This window comes from Lycorma delicatula, chromosome 1 (assembly GCF_047948215.1).
Source record: "Lycorma delicatula isolate Av1 chromosome 1, ASM4794821v1, whole genome shotgun sequence".
Classification (NCBI taxonomy): domain Eukaryota; kingdom Metazoa; phylum Arthropoda; class Insecta; order Hemiptera; family Fulgoridae; genus Lycorma; species Lycorma delicatula.
Genome location: NC_134455.1, coordinates 342893827 through 342921678, shown reverse-complemented (window position 1 = coordinate 342921678; position 27852 = coordinate 342893827). Strand labels below are relative to the sequence as shown.

At 28.8% G+C, this 27852-nt stretch overlaps 1 protein-coding gene across 5 annotated transcripts in view; it reads left to right on the top strand.

Moving 5' to 3' along the window:
* Sec31 (COPII coat complex component secretory 31) overlaps positions 1-27852 on the top strand; it is a 147517-nt gene that overhangs the window by 81756 nt on the left and 37909 nt on the right. For 3 of the 5 annotated variants that reach the window (XM_075382318.1, XM_075382319.1, XM_075382317.1), the window contains exons 17-21: positions 3268-3426; positions 4844-4939; positions 12358-12886; positions 14251-14418; positions 23016-23104. In XM_075382318.1, coding sequence (XP_075238433.1) covers positions 3268-3426; positions 4844-4939; positions 12358-12886; positions 14251-14418; positions 23016-23104 — 1041 coding nt within the window. The remainder of the gene's footprint in view (positions 1-3267; positions 3427-4843; positions 4940-12357; positions 12887-14250; positions 14419-23015; positions 23105-27852) is intronic. The other 2 variants (XM_075382321.1, XM_075382320.1) reach the window with 1 other exon arrangement.

Below are 27852 nucleotides of genomic sequence, written 5' to 3'. Positions count from 1 at the left end.
CTCTCAATCTTCCTTTTACTGGCTTGTATTCCATTTAAATGACATCATTTTATGTATTTGTTTCAGACTTTTTTATTTAGTACGTTTTATTTATTATGTGCACTATTACATTATTGATTTTGTTTAAATGAAAATATTAACTAATATTTATATTGCTTGCTATTTAGTACTATTCAAAATAATTTTCACTGAAAGTTTTGTAATTTAAGTATTTACTTATTTTTAATTTATTATCCCTGAATTAATAAAAATTAATTAATTGTTAAAAATAAAAATATCATATTCATTCATAAATATTATTTACGTAGTTATAAAATAATCACTGTTAAAAATAAACAGGAAGTTTTATCACTTTTATATTCTAACATAACAATGCCATGTTGAAAATAAATTAAAAACAATTACTTAATTTTGAAGTAAATAAACAACAGCCATATTCACATAAAACAAATTTGAAAGTACTGACATATACAGCAAGGGAAAACACAATGGGTTGCTAAGTACTAAGATTTTTGGGGTTGAATCCTGGCAGACTTGCCATATTTTCATATGATATAAAAATTTTATTCCATATTCTCACGCAGTAGCTTTGAGTTTTATGTTGAATTAATTATTTACCAAAAAAAGCTAAGAAATGAATAAAATCAAGATTGCGTAAATATTCATCCACAAAGTTATGAGTCAGTCAATTATAAACCAAATTTTGTCTTTATGGAGTTAGACACCTACAGAAACAAAAGTCAACATCAACCAATGAGAGATATGATTTTCCTTCACAACAATGCCAGCCCTCACGCAGCTGGTAGCACTCAAAAATTTATGGGAACCTTAGAACATCCTTGTTCAGTCCAAATATATCCACCAGCAATTTCTTTTGTGGGCATTGAAGGAGACACTAAGAAGACATAGATTTATAAGCTGCAATAAAGTTAGAGGAGTTCATGTACAATTAGTTTTGCCCCATCCTCAAACTTTTTATGAAGAAGGGATCCTCAAACTCCCTACAAGTTGGAAAAAATTTGTTGAACTTCAGGAAGATTGCATAGAAAAGCAGTAATGTTTTGCAATTTTTATTCTGTATTGATAAGTGGTTAAAAACAAAAGTTTGTACTTGATTGACCCTCATACTAAAAATATAGTCATTAAATAAAGATAATAATGACAGAGAAAACAAATTTCAAATAAATAAGCTAAAATTTGTACATATAAAGCGAATTTAATCCAAGACAGATACAAAAAATTTCAACCAAAATTGAATAACAACAGTAAGTATGTTAAAATTGAAATAAAAGTTTGACTGCTTTCAAGAATTTGTAACATTCAAAAAGTTAATGAAGTTTTTTCTTGTGTTGATTATTTTTTTGAGTTGATTTAGTAATCCCTATCTCTCTGAGGGCTTTGGCCATTGAGATTCATGTTTATTTCATTGTTTTAGCAGTCCGATATGAGGAAGTGTAATAAAACTTAAACCAAAAAAGTTGTAGGAAACATAACTTTTTAACATGTGTAAATGGTAAGATTAGATTTTTGTTCGATTTAGTTGGTGAATTTTATTGGCATTATATGTAAAATGCTGTATGGAAAACTAAACTCACATAAGTGGAATAGCTGAAATCTTCAACTTGAAATGAAGTAAAAATTTTCAACTTAAAATATATATAATTAGGCTGTAACGGCCAGAATATCATGCTATAAATGTATACCATACAATAGTGTATATATTATTTGTGTTGTTCCTTGACAAAAGTTTGTATTGTTTCAGGGTGATTTGTATGCGATGTAAATTCTTGTAAATCACCAAAAAAATAATTTGAATTGTAAATTATTGTGTTTAGTAAATTGCAGATGAATTCATGAATTATTTTTATATTGTTATAGTTTTACGGTAGATTAAGTTATATTGTTTTGTTTCTTCTATTAGTATAATTGTTTACTTTAAACATAAAGATATCCTTTTGTTTTAAAATTGTTAAAATGAGCAAGTACCTTATATCTTATTCCTTCAGTAAGTGAATAAAAAGTAATATTTGCCTTGCTACCCTTACTAACTCTAAACAAATACTTCATGTGGCTTGAATAAAAGAAACAATTGCTTTCTGATTATAGTACTTGCTTCGATTTTTTAAGAGTAACATTTACTTTGATTCACCACCAATGAAGACTAGAGACTGCTGTTTAGATGTAGTAAGTACTTTATTGATTTGGAGTTTGTGTTTGCTGCATTTTTAGTCTTAAAAAAATCATGGTGATGTTCATGTGCGTTTGTGAAAGATGTATGGCGGATAAAGGTAAATTTAAATGTTAAAAATTTGTTTGGTTTTAGAATGAAAGCTTCAATTTTTTAACAACCAGATATTTGTAAATAAATTAGGAGGCATTTTGTTTTTGAGAAACCAATGAATGTATTTTTACATTCTTCGGTAATCCTGATTTCCAGATTGGTGAGGGCAAGGAAGTTGGAATCTATTGCTCAACTTTTTGTAAACTTTTAATTTACTTATGAATTGGATTCCTTAAAAAGGACGTAACTGGATACACTTTCTTAGTATAACAGCAGAAATAATTGATGCAAAGATTTTGAGGCAAACACAACAATTGTAAACTATAGTCAGTTCATCAGACTACCCGCATGAAAATAAAGAAATCACCATTGTTTGGGGAATGTTTAAAACACAAGAATCATAGTATTTATAAACTAGCTGCATCTGATAGCGCAGTACCTTCTCTTCTACTTGAGGAATTGATGATTTTTCACCTAAAATGTAATGTTCACAAATCAATGAAAAATATTTTGTCCACATTTTTATTTTCAGAATTGGCCTCTTCACTGCTTGACAGTTTTTTTAATGTTTATTTTCTTTAAGTGCAGAAAGCAATTTGGACAAGGTGATAAAACCAGATGATTACTTAAGGCAAGTTATAGGTAATTGGTAAATGACAATCAACAGATGATTTTTTCAGGATGAGATGGGAGAATGGAAAGTGAGCATACAAAATAGTACACGTAGCTTGGCACTACTACTAATAGTACTACCACTACCCTGTTAAATATTTCATTTTTTCTAGATTCTGTTTCTCTCTGTACATTGCATATATTTAGCATTTAATTCACTTCATTTTGAAAAAGTACTGTTATTGTTGAGTAAATATTACTATCAGTTTCTACTTTTTTTCACTTCATTTTTTATAGCAATATTTAGATTTGCCAGAAGTTTTGGTTTATTTATGGCTTATGTTTTCAATTTTATTGAAACTTGTCTCATTTAGGAACTAGTTGAGATGGTAGTTGTACTACAACGAGGAGTAAGAGTTGAAGGTGGAGAGGGTGAAAGTGAAACTGCAAAGTTAATGTCAAGGTATGCAGAGCTATTAGCAGCACAAGGGGAATTAGCTACAGCACTCTCATATCTTCATGACCCACAACAGGTACTTGAATCAGTTTAATATTTTTTTTTACATAAAATACATAGTCATGATCATTTTTCAACAGCAGTTGATGTTTTAATGTTCCAGTATTCCATTATTAGCCGAATCTAACTGTCAATAGCTTCTGTTCCTAATTTAATCCTTTTTGATTCTTGCTCCAATACTACCACTTCCTTAGAAATCTCCTGGGTCATCTTTTATTTGTTTACTGCCCTTTCATCCATGCTATACTATTCTGTCACTAGTGATGAGCTTCCCATTTTTTTTTTTTTTAACATGTTCATACCTTTAAATTCTCATTTTCTTAATTTTTTCTACCACTTACTTCATTTCTTCTCTTTTGCAGGTTTACTGTTACTGTTCCAATTTCTCCTTTGCTACTCAAAGTTATATCATTTTTCACCCTCTAAATCCACTCCAGTTCCTTTTTGTCCTATCTATATTATGCTCCTTATATATGATTATTAATAATAATAATAATTATTATTATAACATTATGTCTTAAAATTCATCTTAATAATTCTGGCCCATGTTTTATATTAAATGTATGAAAAGTTGCTTAAAGGTTATGAGTAGTCTTAATATTACATCTTCAAAACTAAATCTTTAGTCATGAAAAATAGGTTTCTGAGTTGAAATCTATTACTGATTCAGGGTTATTTTACTTATAAATGTTTTAGTACTGCCCTTTATGCTAAAAGTGTTATATGCAAGTTGTGTAAAACTCATAGCCTTAATAATAGTTTTTTTCTTAGCTTTGTTAACGTCAGTCAACGGGGCCATATGATCACTACATCCTTCTATGATAGTTTGTTGTTGGTGTTGAGTTTGAATGATATTTTGTTAATAATTATCTGAACACAATAAACTTAAAGTATAGTACATCTGAGTAAAATGCCATCAGTAATAAAATACAGCAGAAGATTTTATTTCTTACTTTAATTCTTTTACCAGCAACTGTAGCGTTTTTAATTGGTTATTTGCAAAATATTGTTATTTAGAGAGAGAATGTGTTTGTATGAGTGAATGGAAATGTTATTCAGCAAAAATTGGTTACGATTGAAAACTATGTAAAAAAGTTTCATAAATTTGTTTTGTGATTATCATAAAATGTTATGATTTATTATAGTATTTGAATTTTAGTCTTTTTATTTTAGTCCTGTCAAAAAAATTAGTCATTCATTTTTGGTTTAGTTTTAGTATATTCTGTGAAGCATTAACCATACTAATTAATGACCTAAATTATCCCGACTAATCTTATATTCTATATAATAAAGTAAGCAAAATATTTATTTTTATGTTGATGGATAACATTCATTTGAATTTATACCAGATTAATGTTGCTGGTCGTATAAGCTGTAAGATTTATTTTCTAGAGTGGTAGATTTTAAAGTCATCATCTTTTTTTTGTTTTCAGGACACTCTTATTGAACTACATGACCGGTTACAGTATGCCCTAGGCCAGAAACAAACTTATGTGCAAAAATCTCAACCTGCTGCTCCCTATTATCATGTATGTGTCTTTATTTTTAAGGTTAATGAAAATATTTCATTTTTTTTAATAAAAAAAATAATTGGTTTTTAAAAATTAAATCACTTTAATTTTCACACTTGGAACAGACATTCAGCAGTTACGCTTAGAAAGTTTATCTTCTATTTATTATTTAATTGTTATGATTGATCATTTCTTGTGTTGGACTGCAGATCAAATAAAATTGATTATGTTTTAGTGTCCAAAAAATGTATTCAATTATTTATTTTTATGGTAATAAGCATTTATCCACTCTTTCTTATAGATTACTTTTTAAGAGATTTTTAAAAATTGATATTTAGATATTACAAATTAATATTTTTATTTTTTTGAAAATTAATTGGATAGTATTATTACTTTGCTTACTATTATTTATAACTGAGGGAAAGTGTTGCTTTTAATAAAAAAAAGAAGAGTTTTGTATTTCTGGGTTCAAGGGATCTCAAAATGAAGACATTAGTAAAAGGTTTTGATGAAAAATTATTCCTGTGTGTCTGTGTGCAAGGGTACTCCAAAAAGTAATGAGACAACAGCTGTAATTCGAAAAAACTATTTTCTGAATCTACATTTACATTTTACATTTCATAATAGCCTCCCTGAAGTACAACACACTGCTTCCAGGGTTGACCCACTTTTCAGTGATACAGGCCACCTTTTGAAAGAACTTTGCATTTCGCTTCTACAGTTTTTACGACTTTTAGATTTGTATCAAATTTTTACCCTTTCAGGTTCTTCTTCACCTCTGGAACAGCCAGAAGTCATATGGAACTAGATCTGGGTTGTACGGTGATGAGAAACTATTTTAATCTGTTCCACTAAAATATTTACTGACTAACTGAGCACACACATTATCATGATGCAACAGAAATGCCTTAATTTTTTTCCAGGGTGTTTTTCTGAAGTGAATTATCTTCAGCATATTGCTATACCAGAGAATATTTACTATCATCCTTGTAAGTATCTGATGTTAGTAAGTGAATCCTTCATGATAAAAAAAGGTGATCATCATGACAACCTGCACTGTATTTAACTTTTGCTTTTTTCGAAGGTGGTATAAAAGTTGACTTCTATTGAGAGCTTTGATTTTTCATCAAAGCTTCAGATCATAATGAAACATCCAAGACTCGTTATCACATTATGCAAAATGCATGTTCCTTCTTGTTGTGTGCCAACGGTGAATACAAGGGTACCCCATTTGCTCAGGAATAAGAGCTGCAGAACCCAAGATACACAGCTTTTTATTGGACACTTTTTATATACATTACTTGCTATGAATATTCTGTGCACTGTTTTTTTTGAGATTTGTAGCAGTTCCCCCAACTGCCGCTTGGTCAATTTTGTCTTTCCAAGTCTTCATACACTCTTCATTTAATGCTTCTTTAACATTTTGTACATTTCAAAATCTGGTTTTTAAATAACAAGATAATACTGATAGATATTTTTTTCCATGGTTGGAGATTTTCTTTTTCCTGTTCAGTCTCCGGGAATTACCCATTCAGGTATTACTTCAGAGGATGAATGAGGATGATATGTATGAGTGTAGTCTTGTACAGTCTCAGTTCGACCATTCCTGAGATGTGTGGTTAATTGAAACCCAACCACTAAAAAACACTGTTTTCCACGATCTAGTATTCAAATCCGTATAAAAGTAACTGCCTTTACTAGGACTTTAATGCTGGAACTCTTGACTTCCAAATCACCTGATTTGGGAAGATGCGTTCACCACTAGACCAATCCGTTGGGTTTCCATGGTTGGTAATTACCCAACATATTTTACATGAATGATCACAGACACTCTTTGACACAACAATCAATTTGAAATTGACAAAAGAAGTAGATAACACAACAATACATCTGGGTACTTGTATACACTCAGGACTGCCACTTTGCAAGCTTTAAATTTCCTTGCTCCTTATTAATTATTACTTTACTTCAGTCTCATTACTATTTGGACTGCCCACGTGTGCGTGTGTGTGTGTGATAAATATTAATTTTAAAGTTAATTGTTTCATTAACAGGAAAAGTAGGCAGCTAATTTAATAAAATGAAATGAAGTACGTCATTTTACCATTGTGAACGAAGGCGCACCCTCTCTGTACTGGTTGGTGAGTGAGATAGGTCTGGACTGTTGCAGGGGTATTATTTTAATTCATCAAATTTTCAAAAATTTTATTGAATCACTGTTTTTGATTTTGATTGTATTTGATATAACTACTCACATTATAGTGGCCAAAAAATATTTTTTTATATTTAAAAAAAAATTTTCTTTTGTAACAGACTATTTTTTAACTCTCCAACAGGTAAAAACAGCCATTTTGTCACTTTTTCTATGAGCTGCAGGATTCTTATTTTACATCACACAGAAATCAAAACGGCTTTTTGGAAAAGCCCTTTTCCAAAAAGTAAAAATGGAACTTCATCATAGTCTACTCAAAATTCATTTTTATGTTTTATGTTACATAACCAAATTCTGTAATGTTTACTGAAGTTATGTTGACAAATTTTAGTTTTTTCAAATTTTTGGCCCAAAATAAATGATGAAGGGCTTAGGTTAATGGACCTGTTTTTTACCTTCAAACTCTTAGATACTAGTAGTATTTATACAAAAACAAATTGGACTGTTACAGTGTCCATTAAAAAAAAATTGTCGCCAAATCGTAAGATTTTGAAAATGTCTCATTTTTGGGGTCCAAAAACCTTATGTGGGACAGGTGGCAAGAATCTTAACATTTTTACAGCAGTAAGTACTTTTTATATACTTTAAAACCATATAAAATTTAAATTGTTGCTCAAAGGGATTGACAAGTAATGAAGCCAACAAAACCGCTAAAAACATTATTCCTTCTAACTGTGAACAATTATCTAAAAAATTCACTGCATTTATTTTTTCGGATAATAATATAGGCCTACTATACAAAATATTTTGATACTGTGGTTAATACTGTGGTTAGGTAATGTACACTTGTTTATAAAGTAATTTTATTAGCAGTGAACTTCTCTTTTTTGTGATATCTTTTATTTTTAACTTTATTATTATTTTTTTTTTTTTAATTTCTCTACTCCCCTGGGCCGGACTGACTTGATGGTATTACGCCACCCAGGGGAGTGTCCGTTACTCTAATAGGCCCTCCCCACCTATCGGCTATATACCAGCATGGCAGTCAACCCAAGGAGTCCTCAGCGGCTCATCGAAACCAGCACAACTCAGCATGCTGGCTCTCACCGCTGAGGCTGTCCACCCAAACTACAATCTAAAAACCCATATTCCTTTCATCTATAATTTTTTGTTTAAGGACTGACCTTATGAACTCTACAACCTTTCTCCAATTCTCTACCCTACTGAGCATATGATCTATTATCTCTCTCTGAGTCTTTCCGTCAATACCAGCATTGTATCTTAGCGTTTGCCATTTTTGGCAATTCAGGAAAGTAGGCTCTGCATCATCACGTTCGTTACAATACATGCACGTAGGTTGATCTCTTTTGCCAACTTTGTGGAGGTATTCATTAAAGCACCCATGGCCAGTTTAACTTTATTGTTAATATTATTATTTAACTTTATTATTTAGAGAAATTTTTATTTTAGCTTTAGAGAAACCGGGATAAGACAAAGTGAGGTGCAATTGGTAGTTTTATTATTTATGTTAACTGTATTGTTATTGTAACAGCCCTTGTATTTTAACAGAGTTTACTGAACAGCAAATAAAATTGATATCTTTAAAAAGTGGATGTGCTGAAACAAAAAATATCCATACTTTTCTTAAAACCAAATATTTTCATACTAATCTGAATATTTAGAACATATTTTCATATTAATGGGAAAAGTTGGTCTGACTCATTAAGCTGTCTCAACATCACTAAACAAAAAAAAAAAATTGTTAATACTAAACCAGGTAAGAAATCTCTTCAAGAAATATCTTTGACACTCTTAACAAGCAATCCAATTTAAAATTAATTCCAGGCAGAGCACTTTATTCAAAATGCTTAAACAAAATACAAAAACCATAAGATGATACAGAAAGCAAACCGGAATGTCAAGATATATTTAAGCCTCAATGTGTTATAGTTGAGTTGGTGAATAAAGCCTGTTCAGCACTTTGTATTCCCCCCATTAAGGTTAAAAAATTATCGAGCAGTGCAAAGGAACCAATTTTAAAAAATAAAGTTACAAAAATAGCCAATTTAGTTACAAGTAAATTAAACAATTCCTTTGATTTAAATATTTCTACAGAAGAAACCAATTTACTACCACAAAATTATGCTGATTTAGGTAGGGAATATGAAAGATTAATCATTAAAATATAGGATAAAATGAAAACAGTTACGTCAACCCAGGAAAAAATTAATATTTTAATAGCTGTAGCATTCAAAAAATTCAAAATGAGTTTAGTGTTAATCAGTATTTAGCCCATCAATCCAAACAATTAGTTAAAGCAAGTGGAATTTTGCTACAAATCTGCAAAAAGAAACCTAGTCACGTAATTGAAGAAAATTTTTTTAAATGTGTCCAAGATTTTTACCAGAATGATGAGCACAGCCAAATGATGCCAGGCAAGAAGAATTGTGTCTCTGTAAGACAAGCTGACAGGAACAAAATTAATTTTTAAACAAGGCTTAACTTATGCAACTTAATGTAATTGTACGCCTTCAAAGAAAGACATAATTTAAAAATTGGTTTTTCAAAATTTGTTGATTTAAGATTAAGTTTTGTGTTCTGGATGGTGGGTTTGGTACTCCGTGTGTGTGTGTGTGTGTGTGTGTGTGTGTCACCCACTAAAATATAAAACTCATGTTATCTGTTCTAAAAATGAAATTTGATTATAAAATTCTCCTTTCAACTATGTTATATGATATAGAAAATGAAATGTGCATGCTGTCATAGTGTGAAAAATGTTCAGGCATTAATGAAATGCTGCTCAGATTACTGCAAGAGAGGTGGGATGATTTTGATTCTGAAATTATCTTCAAACAGTGGGTTTCTGTTGACCATTGTGAACTAACTACGGAAATTCTTCCATTTCAAGAGTACTTAGATAAACTTACTGAAAATTTAAATAATCTAAAAAGGCATCTTTTTGTAGCAAAGAAACAAGCTAATTTCCTTAACATTAAAAAGGAAAACTTGTTGGATGGTGAATTTATTGTAATGGGCGACTTCTCTCAAAATTTTCCTTTTGTGATACAAGATGAAGTCCAATCATATCACTGGTCAAAACTTATAATAAACTTACATAAACCACAGTACATTCATTTCTCATATATTTTAAAAAAGAAGGAAAATTACAAAACTAAAGCTGCTGTGTGATTAGTGAGTACTTGAAGCAGAATATTACATCATTCTTCTGCTTTTAAAAGTAAGTTAAAAATAAAGTAAAAAAATCCCTTTTGGCATGCCAGAAGGCAGAGTTAGATTTCACCAGTGCTAAGTAGGGGATAAAAAAGATTTCCACCTTAAAGTTAAGAAGAACTCACAAGGACATTAGTGTTTCTGATTGCTTTATAGGTTTACCAAAGCCAAAATGTAAAAAGTATGTCTGCTGCATATATGATGTGTTGTTAGACGAAGTCATTGAAGTCAAAATACATGAAAATGAAGATGAATATCGAATACCCTTTTTCCATCCGTAGGGTTCTGGTACTTCATTTAAGAAATATTTGAGGGATAATCAAACATGGGTTCAAGTGAAAAATATTTTAAAGATTCTCACACCTTTTCTACCAACAGAGCTATTTCTATCAACTACTGGAAGAGGACACAACATTACACCAAAGATGAATGAGGAGTTATCAGTTCTACTCAGTAAAAAAATGGCAGGGGTTCTAAGTTATTATAATTAAGTTTGTTATCAAAAAGTGCAAGATTTATTCATAACTTGCATTAGCAGGAGTAAAATAAGGTAAAAGTAAATTGAACAACTTGTAATTTGAATTATTATTTTGTAATTATTATTTATCATTTTGTAACAGACTATTTATTAATTATCAATTTATTCATTCTAATGAGTTTAGTTGTAATTTTTATAATCTGAAAAAAAATAAATAACATCAGTATTTTTGGATACTTTGTTTACAGTTAGAACAAACAGTATTTTAAGTGGTCTTGATGGCTTCGTTTCATCAAACCTTTTGAGTAACAAAATAAATTTTATATTGTTTTAAATTACATAAAAAGTACTTACTACTGTAAAAATATAAGATTTTTTTCACCTGTCCCACATCTGGTTTTTGGGGCCCAAAAATGAGACATTTTCAAAATCTTACAATTTGGCGACCATTTTTTTTTTAATGACGGACACACAGTTTCAGTCCAATTTTTTTATAAGTAAAAAACAGAGTTAGAAGATAAAAAGCAGGCTTGTTACCGTAAGCTCTTTAATATTTATTTTGGGTCAAAAATTTGAAAAAACAACAATTTGTAAACGTAACTTCAGTAAACATTACAAGATTTGGTTATGTAACAAAATGATTTTTGTGTACACTACGATGGAGTTCCATCTTTACTCTTTCCAAAAAGCCCTTTTTGACCCTCCATACGATGTAAAATAAGAATGCTACACCTCATGGAAAAAGTGATGAAAATGGCTATTTTTACTTTGTGAATTAGAAAATAGTCTATTACTCGAAAAAAATTTTTTTTTTTTTAAATATAAAAGTATTTTTTTTGGCCTTTATAAGGTGGTTGGTTAGTTATCATATACTAAAAATCATCAAAATCAAAAATAGTGATGCACTGATCATTTGTTGAATTAAAATGGAATATCCCTGTGCATACAATGGGTTTTAATGAATAATTAGCAAATTTTTAATTATATCATTTACATCTATTCTTCTTCAACAATCCCTAATGTAAAATTCCAGAAAAGTACTACAGGCTCTTAAAAGTGTACCACCAAATTTTGTTGAACAATAGATGAAATATTAATTTATTTTTATTAATATAAAAATATATATATAAAGATTTATATATATATATATATATATATATATATATATATATATATATATATATATAAAGATAATTTATAATATAAAAATATAAAGAGAGAGGGTCTCTCTCTTTCTCTCTCTCTCTCTCTCTCTCTCTCTCTCTCTCTCTCTCTGTGTGTGTGTGTGTGTGTGTGTGTGTGTGTGTGTGTGTGTGTGTCTGTGTGTGTGTGATGTTATCATTTACCAAAGAGGAAGGCATCCTCATTTGAGTGTACCTAATCATGATAAAATTACTAAATAAAGCACATAATTTGCTTCATCTAATTATATATTTATTGAACATCTATGAAAGACTTAATCTGATTTTTTTATACAAGGTGATTGAATAAAACGTTTTTTGGTCATTGTTAAAAATATTACCTTTGTATTGATTAATACTTTCAATTGTATTTTTCTTGTTTTTGTTTTTGCAGGCACAGACTCAGTCTATATTTAATCGCCGTAGTAGTGCTCAGTCAGTCAGTGGGTCATGGCCATTGTCATCTTCAGGTGTTTCACAGCCTAATACACCACCAGCCAATGTTCCAAAACCAACACCATTTACCCAAATGTATCATCCCCAACATCAGCCTTCTCAAATGGCTCCTCCCCCAGTTCCAACTAGTAAGCCACTGGCTCCTCAACAACCTCCTTTTAGCCCTGTGGTATCACAACCTTCATACAGCTCATTAACTAATCGACCACCATCTATGATAACAGGAAATTCTGCTCCTCTTCTCCCTCAACCTTCTGCAACTAATGTTTCTTCTTCTGCACCTGCTCCTCCACCTGCTCAACATCCACCTTCAATATTCAATCCACCTACATCTTTCCCATCCCAGTCACAACCTTTTAACCCACCTGGTTCAATAGTTGCACCCCCTCCTCCACCACCAACCAATGCTGTACCATCAGCTCATCTACACAGGAGCAGCCCTAGTCCCGGCCCTGGAGTTCAGCAAGGTAAGTTATAATTTGGTAAAAGTAACTTAAAGGATTTAATGCACCATAAGTTGTGATTCTGTAGTTTCAGTTAATATATGTTGTCAAGTACATTTTCATACTTTGAAAAAGAGTTACAAGTTTCCAAAGAATATGTGAATTACTGAGAATTTGACTGTAATTATGTATAACCACCAGTAGTGTAACAGAAAAATATTGGGTCTTTTAACATTTTTGTTTTGTGCAGGCTTTGTCAATAAACATTTCAAACATTAGATCAAATAATGAATTTGAAAATTATGTAGTTTGTTTATTATTAATGTCAGATGGGAAAATAATTTCTGTTTTTAGCTTTACTAATGGCCACACACTATACAAATTTCCTTTCAGAGTTTGTTCACAAATAATATAAAACATGATATAGGAGGCCAGCATTACACTAGAAAGATTGTATTAATTATAACACATATAAACTGATAACTAATTGGTATATTACCATAATGTATTTTATTATGAAAATTAAGTTAATTCTTAATTTTTGTAATCCTTTTATAGAAAATAGTTCAATATTTTGTTACGCTGGAAGAGATGGTAAAGTGTTCCTGTGCATCACTAGTGGAAGAATGGTCTTTGTGATTAAATTGTAACAACTACTGTAGTCATTAGCCAATACCAAATACCAATAGCTTGTAGGGAATCTGCATCCAGCGCTGTTTAACTTTGGGGATCTGCAGATTTTCCATCTGTTTGTAAGGAATGTAGTTTACCATCTTTCTCGGTATCAAGTGTGGCCTTAAATAGCCTAAAAATTCATTGTTGCATGTTGTTTGTGAACAACCGTGGATTGGTAAATAAGAAGCGTACATTATGATTGTGATATTGTTTGTGATCTTGGTTTGCTTTTTTATGCATAAATAAATTTAGTTTTTCATTTGTTTCCATACTCTTCCATAGTATTATGTATTTTAACACTATAATTAATTTGTTCATTAGCTTTTATGTGTAACACAAGCTTCAGTAAAAGCCTCATATAATGAGTTCATAATGGTCAGAAAAAGTATTAAATGTTATTTGTAAGAGACATGTCTTAACTCTGGAAGCATCTGAGCTTTTAGTTTAGGGTAATGATTGAATATAGAGCTTTGCAGGACACTTGTACCAAAGTTTTAAAATGAAACATTTATTCCTGTTCTTTAAACATAATCTTTAACTTTGGTCATTAATTTGCCCATGGGAATGTTTGGCATCTTATTATTGTTTTGAAATATAATTGTATTTTTGTTTGTTTGTATGTAATGTAAGTATAGAATGTTACTGCTTCTTTGGTAGCTGCTTTGTTAATAGTAAAACTCTTTCATATATTTATTGTTAGTGATTTGTTTTAGGTCGTCAAAAGTACGTGTTAGACCCATCAGTGAATGCAGGACCACCTGGGTTATCTTATAGAAATCAAATTCCACCTGGTCCTATGTTCCAACAGCCCCAGTTTCCTCAGCCTACACCAGCTTCAAGCATGGCACCTCTTCCTCAAGAGCAATCTTACAAAAGTGCAGGTCTGGTTTTTTCTGTAACCCAAAAACAAAAGTTATCTCATTTCTTGTTTTTATTAATTCATTATTATATTTTTGCATGCAGCTAATTGAAGTTTTTTTATGAGACAATCTTTTTATAAAATGTTTATGTTGTAGTTTTAGAGCTTTTTTATTTAATTGAAATGGTAAACAGCTAACTTTGCACAAATTGAAGGTTTAGTATTTTAATATTGTTTACCTGTTTTATTCTTTTCAGTATTTTTTCTTATAAACATATCTGCGTGCTTCTTGTTTTTACTGTTAATCTGTATTATTATTATTATTCAGTTCCTTATAAAGTTACTCTATATAAAGTATATCTTTGTGCTAATCAGTTCCTTAAATTTTCTCATTTTATATTCAAATAAACTCATTGCTATTCTTTGTTTAAAATTGCATTATTTTCAATAAAAACTGAAAAAATATAAATTTTACTGCATCTTAAATATATAATAAAGCAGCTTCTATAAATATTTTGACTTGTGTAATAAATATGTAATTAAATTAAAAACAACTTTGTTATTTTGTTTGCTTAAAGGGTTCACTGCTATCCAGGTACCTGCAGTAGGTCTTAAAACACATCACCTATGCATATGGGACATGATAAATTTAAAAATGCAACTTGTGTAGTTCTGAAACTTTTTTCATGCTTGTCTGAGAGGCGCACATAAATTACTTAGGAGGATAACTCTGAATTGGCACATTCAAATTGTATAACTCCAAGAAATATATTTAAAATTCTGTAGTATTTAAAAGTTGCCAATTCCACACACTCTTTGCATACAATTTTTGACTACTCTGATAGAGAACTGTGGTAGAATTCTGAGATTTGAACTCTGATAGGGTTTAAATCTGAACAGATACAAACTTTCAGGTTATAATTGAACTTCATTACTGTATTGATGGAATATGATTTATCTAATATCAAGTGATTGGTTCTGAAGTAGTGGTATTGAACATCAATAAATATATCACTAGCAAATAGTTGCTGATTTGCCTTTTTTAGAGTATTAATTTAAAAAATCTATTATTTATAAAGAATTAACAAACCTAGTGATTTCTTTTTCTACTTTTAAATGAGTAGAGTTTGTCTTATTTTTTTTTTCATATAATAAATCACAGCTCAGTTCTGTGTAGGTATTTTAACATTCAACTGAAATATCTGGCTATCAGATGATAGACATATCAATCTGTAAAATGAGTATACTGTTTAATAAATAAATAAAAATATATATATATATATATATATATATATATATATATATTGTTTAATATATATATTAAAATTATCTCTATTGTTTAATAATATTATTTATATTGCTTTTTGTCTTTAATTTTGTTAAAAATGTCCTTATTTCTAATGAAAATGTACATACTCATGACAATGCTGGCAATATTTTTTGTTTAAAAGCAAAATAAAATGTTAAGCTGAATATATATATATATATATATATATATATATATATATGATTGTTTCTGTTGTCTGCTTGGCATTTATTCTTCTTATTAAAGATAATTCTGTCTCTCTCTTCACTCGTGTGAACATTTAATTTATTTAACATTTCACATGTGTGTATGAACATTTTAATATTTACTATTCTGCTGTTTTTCCCATCCCTATAATTGTTTCATTTTTTTTTAAATGTCATCATGTCATGATATGGTAACATTTCAGTTTTCATTCTTTCTGTTATCTTCAGCTGTTAATTTATTAGGTAATTATTCTCCTTATGTTAGAACTATAATAAAATTCTTTTAAGATTTTTTTTCAGTCATAGTGAGGTTGTGTATAGTTTCCATTTATTGGTGTGATGTGCATTATTTGTGTACTGTTTATATTGTTTTTTTGGCTTCTTTTATTGAAAATATGAATTTGACCATTAAATTATAAAATTGGGTTATTTAATTGTATAGCACCATTATTTTGTAAAAAAATTTATGTGTGTGTGAATATATATATATATATACATACATACATATTTATTTATATTAACAAACAATACATTCTATTTTATATCACATTGTATGTATATATATATATATATATATATATATATATATATATATATATATATATATATGTATACACATACACACCACCAAAACACAGTAATTAAGTAAGTTAAACTTACCATATTAATTTACAAGAGTAGATTTTCGCAGGATCGGATCCTGCATCTTCAGTTGGTATTAAATTCTATATCTAACATTAAAACATATTCTTTTAAAAATTTGTTATTTTAGATTGTTGTCTGTTTTAAAAATTTTCAGTAATATGAATGCATATGCAAATTTTGCTGTCCATTATTGGAATCTTTAAAACATAGTATTTTCCTTCGTTCTATTGTAATTTTATTATGTTTTTAATTTAATCATTAATCTTTGAATGTGATCTGGTGGTTCATTATTTTATGTTTAAAAATGAAAATTTTTTCCGTATTTCATTTTTTTATCATTATACACACTTCGAAAAAAACTTATTTTTGAAATCTATAATACTATGCTTGCACTTACTATATCTGCTACATTAGATATACCTCTTTTTTTGTTTTTGTGTGCTGTGTAATAAGAATATTACACAATAAAGATTTACAGAAGTAAATCTTTTTTTAATGATCTATTTGTTTTATCATTATAAATATTATTACATTTGTTGCATTTAATTTTGTACATTCCTCTTAATTTCTCTTTATTATTTTTTAACTATTTTATAATGCGACTACTTGGTTTAAATGTCTTTTTATATTTATTTTCATCGTGTATTTTAATATTTTTTTCTATTGTTTTATTTTTTAAATTATATTTCAGGTATAAACTATTCTTAATGTTTGTGTTATATTTTTATTGTTGTACTTTTATGTAATTATTTTTGTATTTTCTATTCTGTTTTTTACATATTGTTTTCTATTTTCATCATCAAAACCAATAAATTATTGCTATTTGTTTTATTTCATATATATATATATATATATATAAATGATTAATATTCATAATATTCTCATACTTGAGTAATTTTGAGGTATATCTAATGTAGGTGACAATTACTGATTGAAAAAATAATTTAGACAATTTAGAAGTATTGTAATAATGATAAAAAGATGAATATCTTAAAACTGTAAAATGACAAACCACTAGATAACATTCAAAGATGATGATTTAATTAAAAACATAATAAAATTACAATCTAATAGTTATCAATAATGACAATAGAACAAAGGAAAATACTATGTTTTGAAGATATCATTCCAGTACTGGACAACAAAATTTGCACATGTCTTTATTTTACTATTCAAAATTCTTAAACCAGAGAAAAATCTAAAGTAACAAATTTTTAAAAGAATTATCTGTAATGTATTATAGAATTCAATACAAACTGAAGATGCTGGATCCTGCAAAAATTGATTCGTGGAATTTAATATGGTAAGTTTAACTTGTCTAATTACTGTCTTTTGATGATTTATATTTCATATAATATTAAATTTTATTAACACAGTGATCAATATGTTAATATATGTATTTAATCGTATTAAATAAACTAATACAGAATATTAAAATAAGGTATATATTAACCTTAATTTTTCATGAAAGTACTTTCACAGGATTCCCCATGTTTAGTTATGATTGAAATAATTCTGTTGTTGCATAATAAAAATACTAAATGAATGATTATAGCATATTAATTCACACGTGCTGCTATCTGTTGGAGTTTTTATAAGAACATCTCCCTCAAACACTGACTGATGGTTTATCAAATTAAAATTTTGTTTGTATTTATGTAGGTTATATTTTAGTAATATATTTAATTTTATGTCATCTTTATTAATTTCTAGTATTTCTAAATTTGTAAATGCATTATAAGCATTCACAAATGAATGCTTATGCTGAACGCATTCAGAAATAGAATATTTATTGTGTATTACATTGTCTGTCATATTTATTATGACAGACAATGACCTAATTTATTATTTTTATAATTTCCATAATGTTAACAAATCTAGTTTTAAAAGATTTATTTATTTTTCCCATATAAATAGCATCACAATCATTACATTTAATTTTATAAATTCCATACAGATCTTTTATTCCATTATATTATTATTATTTTTGTTTTTTAAATATAGTGCATTCAGAAAGTTGCTGTGTACTGGAATTATGGAAGTGTAACAATGAAACTTTCTTAACTATTACTTTATATTTTTATTTCATTATTTTGTAGAAATTGATATTACAATAACTGCACATGTTTCAGTTTGTTTTCAAACACTTTAACAGCTGATGTACTGGATTGTCTGGTATGTATGCCATTATTGGGGTATTCAGTTTGTTGCTCATGCATGATCTGTTATAATACACTGCTTGTTTCGCTATCTTCCAGAAAGTAATCTGGAGGATTCAAATCTGGCAATCATATAGGCTACAAATCCCTCAAAATTATTCTTTCACCAAAAACATTTCATAAAAAAAGTCAATTGACCTGATAGTTGTGTGTACTGTGGCACTATCTTGTTGGACCCAGTCGTGACTGATTTCCACTTCTGTAAAACTGATTTATGAAGATTTTTAAAACAGCACAATTATGATCACTATTAACTGTATTCTCAAAAAATACTGGACCCACAATGCGCATTCTACTCACACTGACCCAGACTCTAATTTTTATTTTAGATTGTTCATGTAATTCATGAGGGTTAGTTGTCAACCACAGACGTGTATTTTGAGAATTAATACACTCTCTCAGATGAAACCACGCTTCATCTATAAAAATCGTAATGTCAAGGATACCTACGGAATTTTGGTCAATAAAATGTTTAAACTAATGACTAATTTAGTCTTTTGGCATGATCTGTCGATTTCAGTTCTTGAACACATTATTTTGTAGGGCAAAAGTTTCAGTTCTTTTCTTACAGCTTTGTGTGTGGTAACAAGTCCAATATCTGGCTACTGTGCCAATTTACACATTGACTTTAATGGACTTTCAACCATAGCACCCGAAATATCAACCAGTTTCTGTTCTATTAGTTTAGGTAGTCTTTCACTTCAATCAGCATCTTCAACAAGCCTGTTGCTCAAACATTTTTTGATAAAAGTTAAAGCTGCATTGTGATGAGGAACCGGAATGTTTGGAAACATTTTAGAAAACTTGTGCTTTATTAAATTAGTATACTGGTCACATTCACGAAACACGTGAAATGAAAACACTGACAAATGAAACAACTTGAAACAAAGCACATTCAATCACAGCTCAATAACTGACATCTTGGTTTATTACTGAGCAACACTAAATGAACCCACAGGGTAACCAACTTAATGCCAAAAGAACAAAATACATGACATTCTAAAGCATATTACACAGTAACTTTCCGAATGCTCTGTATTTTATTATGTAGTTATTAGATTTGTATATTGGTTTAAATATTTCTTTATTATAGGTTTTTGTAATATTTTCAATGATTATTATTAAGTGTATAAATACTTTATGTATATTTTTTCACTCTTTTATGTCTTAAGTATTATTTGTAAGATAGTAATTTTTATGTTTTGATAGTTTTTTTATAAATGTTATTTAATTAAAATACTAACATATCTACTTTCAACTGCTATAAGTTTTATGATGTTTATTTTATCATTTAACTTTTCTTTGTTATTTTGTATATTTGACTGCTGTATTAATCACATTTTTATAAGCGTTAATTTTATGAGACCAAGGGTTGTTTGATTTTTTATGATTTGTTATATTATTAGATGTAGGTTTTCTATATACTGATGATTCAATTTTGATGCGATTGTTTATTTTGATACTGACATCTAAATAATTTAACATTCTGTTATTATCTGTTTCAAATATGAATTTTAAATTTTTATTAATATGGAGTTATCATTATTTTAGTATTTTTATTATGCAATAATGGAATTATTTCAATTAAGATAAAACTGTAGAATTTCTGCTGTTACAAAATGTTGTCCTTTGAGATGTTTTTAAAGTTTTTAAAGTTTTTAAATAGGATAAAGTCGCAGGGACTTTAAGTCAGGTGAACAAGGTGGTTGGTGAAAAACAGGAATGGTTTTCTTTGCCAAAAACTCATTAATTGAGAGTGCAGTGTGACGAGGTGCATTGTCATGATGCAGCATCCAGTTGTCTTTGATGACTGATCTCATGCGTGCAACTCTTTTCTGCAGTCTTTCAAGAATTTCTTGATAAACATATTGATTTACAGTCTAAACTGTAGGCAAAAATTCTGTATGGACAATGCCATTTCTATCAAAGAAACAGATTAGCATGGTTTTGACTTTTAATTTGCTAATTTTTGCTTTTTTGGGGACATGGTGAGTTTGAAGTGTGCCACTCCTTGCATTGGCGTTTTGTTTCTGGGTCGTACTCCACACGTCACCAGTAATAACATTTTTTTTTTAGAAAATCAGGATCAGTTTCAATTCACATTAGAATATTGCGGCCCACCCTGTTGTTTTTCTGTTCAATAGTGAAATTTTTTTGGACCAATTTTACAAAGCTTTTTCATGTCCAATTTGTTTGTAAAAATTTGATGGAATGTGGTATGGTTCAAATTCAATCACTCTGACAGTTAATTGCCGGTCGTACCGTATCATGACTCTGACTCACTCAACATTGTGGTCACTTTGTGATGTTAACAATCTTCCAGAGCGTAGATCTTCCAAAACTGATTCCCGACCATCTGAAAATGCTTTAAACCACCTAAAAACTTGGGCTCATAACAGAGTGTCATCTCCATTTGCCCTTTTCAATTTTGAAAAGGTTTTAGTAGCATTCTCATAGAGTTTAACACAAAACTTAATTGCACAACCTTGCTAATAATTAGTATCACTCATTTTTGTAATGCACAACAAAAACTCATTTCACGAAAAGTTTGTTTACATCTCACGCGGCAGCAATAGACTAAAAATATTAATACCTAATATAAATTAACTGTTCATATAACCATATATTTACTAGTAACTTTCCAGTGTTGCCACTTTGGCTGCCGGAAAAAAAAACTAGTTTCATTACTTTATTTACGGACCTTGTATGTATATTTGTATTTAAATATAATAATTTTTTTACTCTTCTAAATAGAGTAACACATTTAGTAAATCCACATTCACGTGAACTTGTGTCCATTTTAATACTTCTGTATATTATTACTTATGTTTATCTTTGTTATATAAGCTGGAGCAAACATTGGTCTGCTGCAGAATAGTGTCTATATGACATATAGGGGTTTTATGTTAGCTGGTTTACTAAAGTTATTCAAAATATACATACATGCAGAAAACAGGTGTAATGCTGTTGATAGAATGAAAGCAATTAATTTTAAGTTTGGCATTAAGGACCTGAAAATAAATATACAGGTTTAAAAGAGATGAAAAAACATTACTAAATATCTTGTATTAGTGAGCATCTTCTATATCACATTATCAGTAATAACTCCATTATAACTAATGGAGTATTATGAAATAATGGACTTATGTAATATATATATATATATATTACATAGGATATACAAAAAGTGTAGAGGTTGGTTACCTGAGGTTTATAGAAACACTCACTTTTTTATGTTTATGGTCTTCTATTGAGACCTTATTTGTTAAATTTTAATGTTGGTTCTCTGGTTGCATCCAAGCCATTGTTTGTTACCAGTTTTTAATTAATTATGCACCTTTCAGGTGAACCTGAGTCTGAGCTGTCCTGCTGAAGATCCAGCACTTTTTTTATTCATTCATTCTATCTTCCTCCTTAAATTATGAAGTAGCATATTCAAAATTATAATTTAAAAGTAGCTGCATGTACAACATCATTTCACAAACAAGGAAAACCAGCTAGCTGCCTGTAGATCCCAGCTAAATTCAAAATTTCAATTATTATTCTTATCTAATCCAGATACTTTCATTGATAATGTGATAGAAGATGCTCACTAAAGTAAGATATTTAGTAATATTTTTTCATCTCTTGTAAATTTATATATTTACAAAACATGTAAATCATATATCTGATACAAAACAACCAAATATAGATATAGAACTGTATAATTTGATAATTACGATTATCATATCATTAGCCAAATTACAATGAGTATGCCTAATTCAAACTGAGCTGATTGCTCCTAAATCATCCTGTTAATTAAACTAATATGGGAACTCAAATCCAAACTAAGAAAACTAACTATTTATAATTAAATTCTTAATTTCTACTGCATCACTGAAGAGTGATCATAATAGCACATCAGTGATTATATTTACACATGTAATCAAATCATGTAACTGCATATTTGATATAAATATGAAAATAATTATGAGAATATAAAAACTGGATACTTGTCATTGTTTAGAATTTCTCTCATCTTTTTATCAAGCTACTGCACTATAATAAAGTTATTCAACTCTTTCTTTATCCAGACACAAATGTTAAAATTTGTAAGAGCTGCATTCAAGCATTCAAAGTGAAAATGCACACTTTCATGAAAGTTTGTATATCATGTGCATTTATTTTCTCTGGATTAAATTTTTTTTGTTTTTATTTTTATATTAGTTTCTGAATTGGTTGTGAATTTTTTTTGTTTTTTTAGAATTTCGGTCACAAGCATATGCCCCTCAGCATACAGGACCTGCTGGTTGGAATGACCCACCTGTAATTTCATCTCCACCAAGAAATCAGGTAATTATTTTAAATATATCATGTATTTACAGTTTGTTTGTTTGTTTACTTTTTTCTTTTAGCCAATATGTTAAACTGTATTACAGTGAATATTTCTTGATGTTTATGCTTTTATTATTTTATATGTTGAACATTCATTGACTGTAGGCTGTTGAATTTTGCAGTTACTTGGAAGAAAAATTGGACCTTGGTTTAACATTGTATAATTGTTAACTAAATATTAATATCAGTACTAAATAATAATGTAACTCATTTAACAACTTTAATTTTGATAACAATTACTTTTCATCAATTATTATTATTATTGTTACTTAATTGAAAGGGATTATACTCACGTAATATGTACATATGATTTTTTTAAACATATATGTATGTTATGAATACAACTGCTTTATTGTTTAATGTTAATTGAATTAATGAATTGAGCTTAAAAAGTAAATATAAAGAAAATGTTCTTACCTTTGATCAATTCACTCTTTATTCTTAAATAACTCATTTTCAAAAATATCACAGTTATCAGTAATCTTTAGGACTCACATTTAATTAATAAAATCCATGTTATTAATAAGTAATTTATAAAGGTACCTACAAAACTACATAAGAACTTCTTTGCAAATACACATTAAATTGAATTTATCGATTTGATTAAACTATATATATATATATATATATATATATATATATATAAATAACAAAATGACCCATAGAAACAAGATTTAGTGAAAAGAATTAGTTGAGCTGTCACAGACTGCACTTTGATTGGAATATGTTGGAAATAAGCTTCTTCAGTTATCTGTAGATTATAGAATAGAATAATTTTTGCTTGCAAGCTTATCATTATTGGTACATAAAGCCTTTGTTGTGCATGTAGCAGTTTTATGGACCATAGCAGGTTACATTTAAAGCTGTTATATATTTGAAAGCTAAAAACACATTCCTGACCATTAGAGGAGTTGTAGAACTGCAACATTTTCAAATTAACAAAAAATAATAAGAATACTAAAATGGTAATCAATCTGTAATTAATAAAAAATAATAAGAGATAGAAAAAATAACAAAAACTATGTAATTACAAAAGTAATAGTAAGTTTGTAAATAACAAAAACTAATAAGAAAGGTAAAAAGTTAAATAACTTCATAATTTGCAAAAAGCAACAAATTCAAATGTAATATTAAATTTGCAGTTAAAAAAAAGAAGAAAAAACTAAAAATACTAAGAAAGATAAAAGGTAACAACAATAACTTCAAAATTAGCACTAAATGATAAATAGTAAATCAACAATACATTTGTAATTAGCAAAATATAACAAATACAAAAGTAATAATCTTATAGTTGGAAAAAAATAACCGAATAAATAAAAACAAAAATAACCATAGATTTGTAATTAACAAAAAGTAACAATAGATTTGTAGCTAAAAATAATACAAATTCTAAAAAATAACAAGTTTGTAATTAACAAAAGACAATTTTACCAAGAAAGATAAAACTAATAGTAAGTTCATAAAAAATTACTTATAAAATGCAAAGGCTCTGTAAATAATTTACTGTTGTATCAAACTAAACCAGTAAAGTCATGCTTTCATACTATATTTTATTCACCTGTTGCTATTTATATAGCTTTTCCATTCTTCTGCCTCTAGTCTTTATTAAAACTGAACCCTGAACTTGTGGAATGCTGGAAAAATTGCTGCATCTTTTCTTTCCTCATATTACACAAAGAACAAAGCTTGGAGGTTTCTTTTGACTGATGAATTAACCACAGAAGCCTACAAAGAAACTTGTGCATAGGAATATGGAAATTTGTACCATATGAAAAATGCCATGCCTGACTGAGATTCAAACACAGGACCTCCAAATGAAAAGCTGAGACTCTATCACAACTACAGAGATTGGCAATTTCTCTGTGAATATTTGTTTAAGTAAAGTAGCTCTGCTCTGGCTTTAAAACAATATTTTATTAAATTTTGCAATTTTCTGCACTGAATATACAGGTGATTCAAAACTGTATGGAAATCTCTCGGGACCTGATTTTGTAGCTAAAAATAGGAAAAAATGTTCATATAAACATAGGCTCGAAAATGCTTCGTTAGCAAGTTATGGCTAGCGAAAGATTTTGGTTGCCCCGGGTAAATGAAGACTTGCTGAAATTCTGGCAAGGTAAATTTAGTTTTTTTTTATGTTTTTTGACCAAAAAATATTTTAAAAAGTGGTCCCAGAACTGTACCTGATTAATTTTAAAGATATCTGACGTAAATCACAAAAATTAGGGGCAAAAAATAACATTTTTGGGTTTAAGTAAGAAAACTTTGTTAAATGGTTAATTAAATTATATTTTTTTTTTTTTAGATTAGAAATGTAGAAAATTTAATTCTGAACTGATTCGTGTAAATTATTTAAGAAAAAATTGAATACAGAATATTAAAATTTAACTTTATTAAAAAACAAAACGGACTGGATTGTGAAAAAAAATTTTAACAGCATGAAATAAACAATTTTTTCCTTGATTGGAAACAGCTTTTAACATGTAAATTTAACATAAAATGTAATTAACTTTGAAAACAAACAGAAAAATGACATTAAAAATTAATGAAGGCATTATTAATTAATTACCTGCAAAGTTGCCCCCGATTTGTTAAAACACAAGATTTCACTTAATGAATCCATTCTTTTCTAGTGTGTCTCATAACATTTGAAGTATTTTTAATAGTTTTTGCAGCTTCTACTACGCAATTCCTTAGTTCCTCTTGTGTGTTAATTCGTTTTGAATAAACAGTCGACTTCATCCAACTCCATAGAAAAAAGTCTGTAGTCGTGAGGTTGGGAGATCATGGTAGACATTTCAGTGGTCCATTTTGACCAATCCATTGTCTACCGTATATATTATTTAAATGATCCTTTACATTATTAGAAAAATGAAAAGGTTCCTCATCATGCATTAACCACATCTCTAGCCTGTTTTCATAAGAACATATCTTCCAAGAGGGGGGACAGGTTTATTTCCAAAACATTTAACATGAAAAAGGAGGGACAGGTTTATGCTCCTCCTTTAAGCCTCCTTGGTAAAAAAAGTTTAACAACCAAATTATCACCTAAAACACCAAACTGTACATTAATTGAAAATGTATGCTGGAAATGTTTTTTCACAAGTCTCATGTAGATTTTCATTCATCCAAACATGGGTGTTAATTACCTTAATTAACTTATTTTGTCCGTAGGTTGGAAAATAACAGTCAATCATTTATTTACTACTTCTTTATCAGAATGAATTAATTTGTTTTCATTGTTTGGCAATATCAGCTGATCAACAATTAACTTTTTGAAATAGTGTTTGAATAATCTTAGTGATGGTTTTTGTACTTTATTAAGGCATCTGTGAGATTCGGAGTACAATTAAGAAAACAGATTTTACAAAATGTAGTGAAACTGTCTTTAATATATTATGGGAGACAATGCAAATATGTATTCATTTGAAGAGTATATGAACATGATATTAATTTACAATAAAGTAAACAAGAATGGTTTGACTGCAGTTCAAGAATTTCCTGATACTTAACCACATTGAAGAGCACGTGACCAAAAAACTTTGAAGATATGGAGAGATGACTTAGTGAAACTGGCCATGTTAATGTAAAGGATCATTTAATGAAAAGGCTGTAATATTAAAGGATTAGTACATACAGTAAACAATGGATTGGTCAAAACTAACTAGTGAAATGTCCACCAAAATCTCCCGATCTCATGCCATCAGACTTTTTTTCTATGGGGTTGAAGTCAATCGTTTATTAAAACGGATTAACACACGAGGAAATAAGGAATCACATAATAAAAATTGTATACACTATTAAGAATACTCCTAACATTATGACACACACTAGATAGAAATGGATTTGTCAAGCAAAATCATGTATTGAACAAAACAGCGGCCATTTCGAGCAACTTGTGAAAGTAATTAATAATGTCTTCACTAATTTTTAATGTCATTTTTCTATTGCTTTCAAAGTTAAATTACTATTTATGTTAAAAGCTATTTTCAACCTACAAACAAAATTAGTTATTTAAATTTTTTTTTTTAAATTTGTTAAAATTTTTTTTCACAATTCAGTCTTTTGTTTTTTTTTAAAAAGTTAAATTTCAATATTCTGTATTCAATTTTTTCTTAAGTAATTTACATGAATCTTTCAGAATTAAATTTTTTAACACTTCTAATTGAAAAAATACAACTTGATTAACCATTTAACAAAGTTTTCTTTTATTAAACCCAAAAAACATGTTATTTTTTTACCCCCAATCTTTGTGTTTTATGTCAGATATCTTTATAAGTAATGGAGGTACAGTTCTGGAACCCATTTTTTAAATATTTTTAGCTCAAAAACCATAACAAAAAACTAAATTTACTCTTTAATTTACCTTCCCAAAATTTCAGGAAATCTTCATTTCCTGGGGGAATCAAATCCGGGCGAAATATTTCACTAGCCGTAACTCGCTAACAAAGTCTATGTTTATATGAACTTTTTTACCATTTTTAGCTAAAATCAGTTCCCAAGAGACTGCCATGTAGTTTTGAATCACTCTATATAATCCACTCATAAATCCAGCCCCTTATACATTAAATGACTTCTATTAATGAACATCAATAGAATGACCCTCTTTCTGTTCTTCTATTAATTACATTAAATAGCTGTTGGTTGAAATAGAGCACTTCTTCAGTAATAAAAGTTCTGCGTAGCTTATCCTACAAAATATAAAA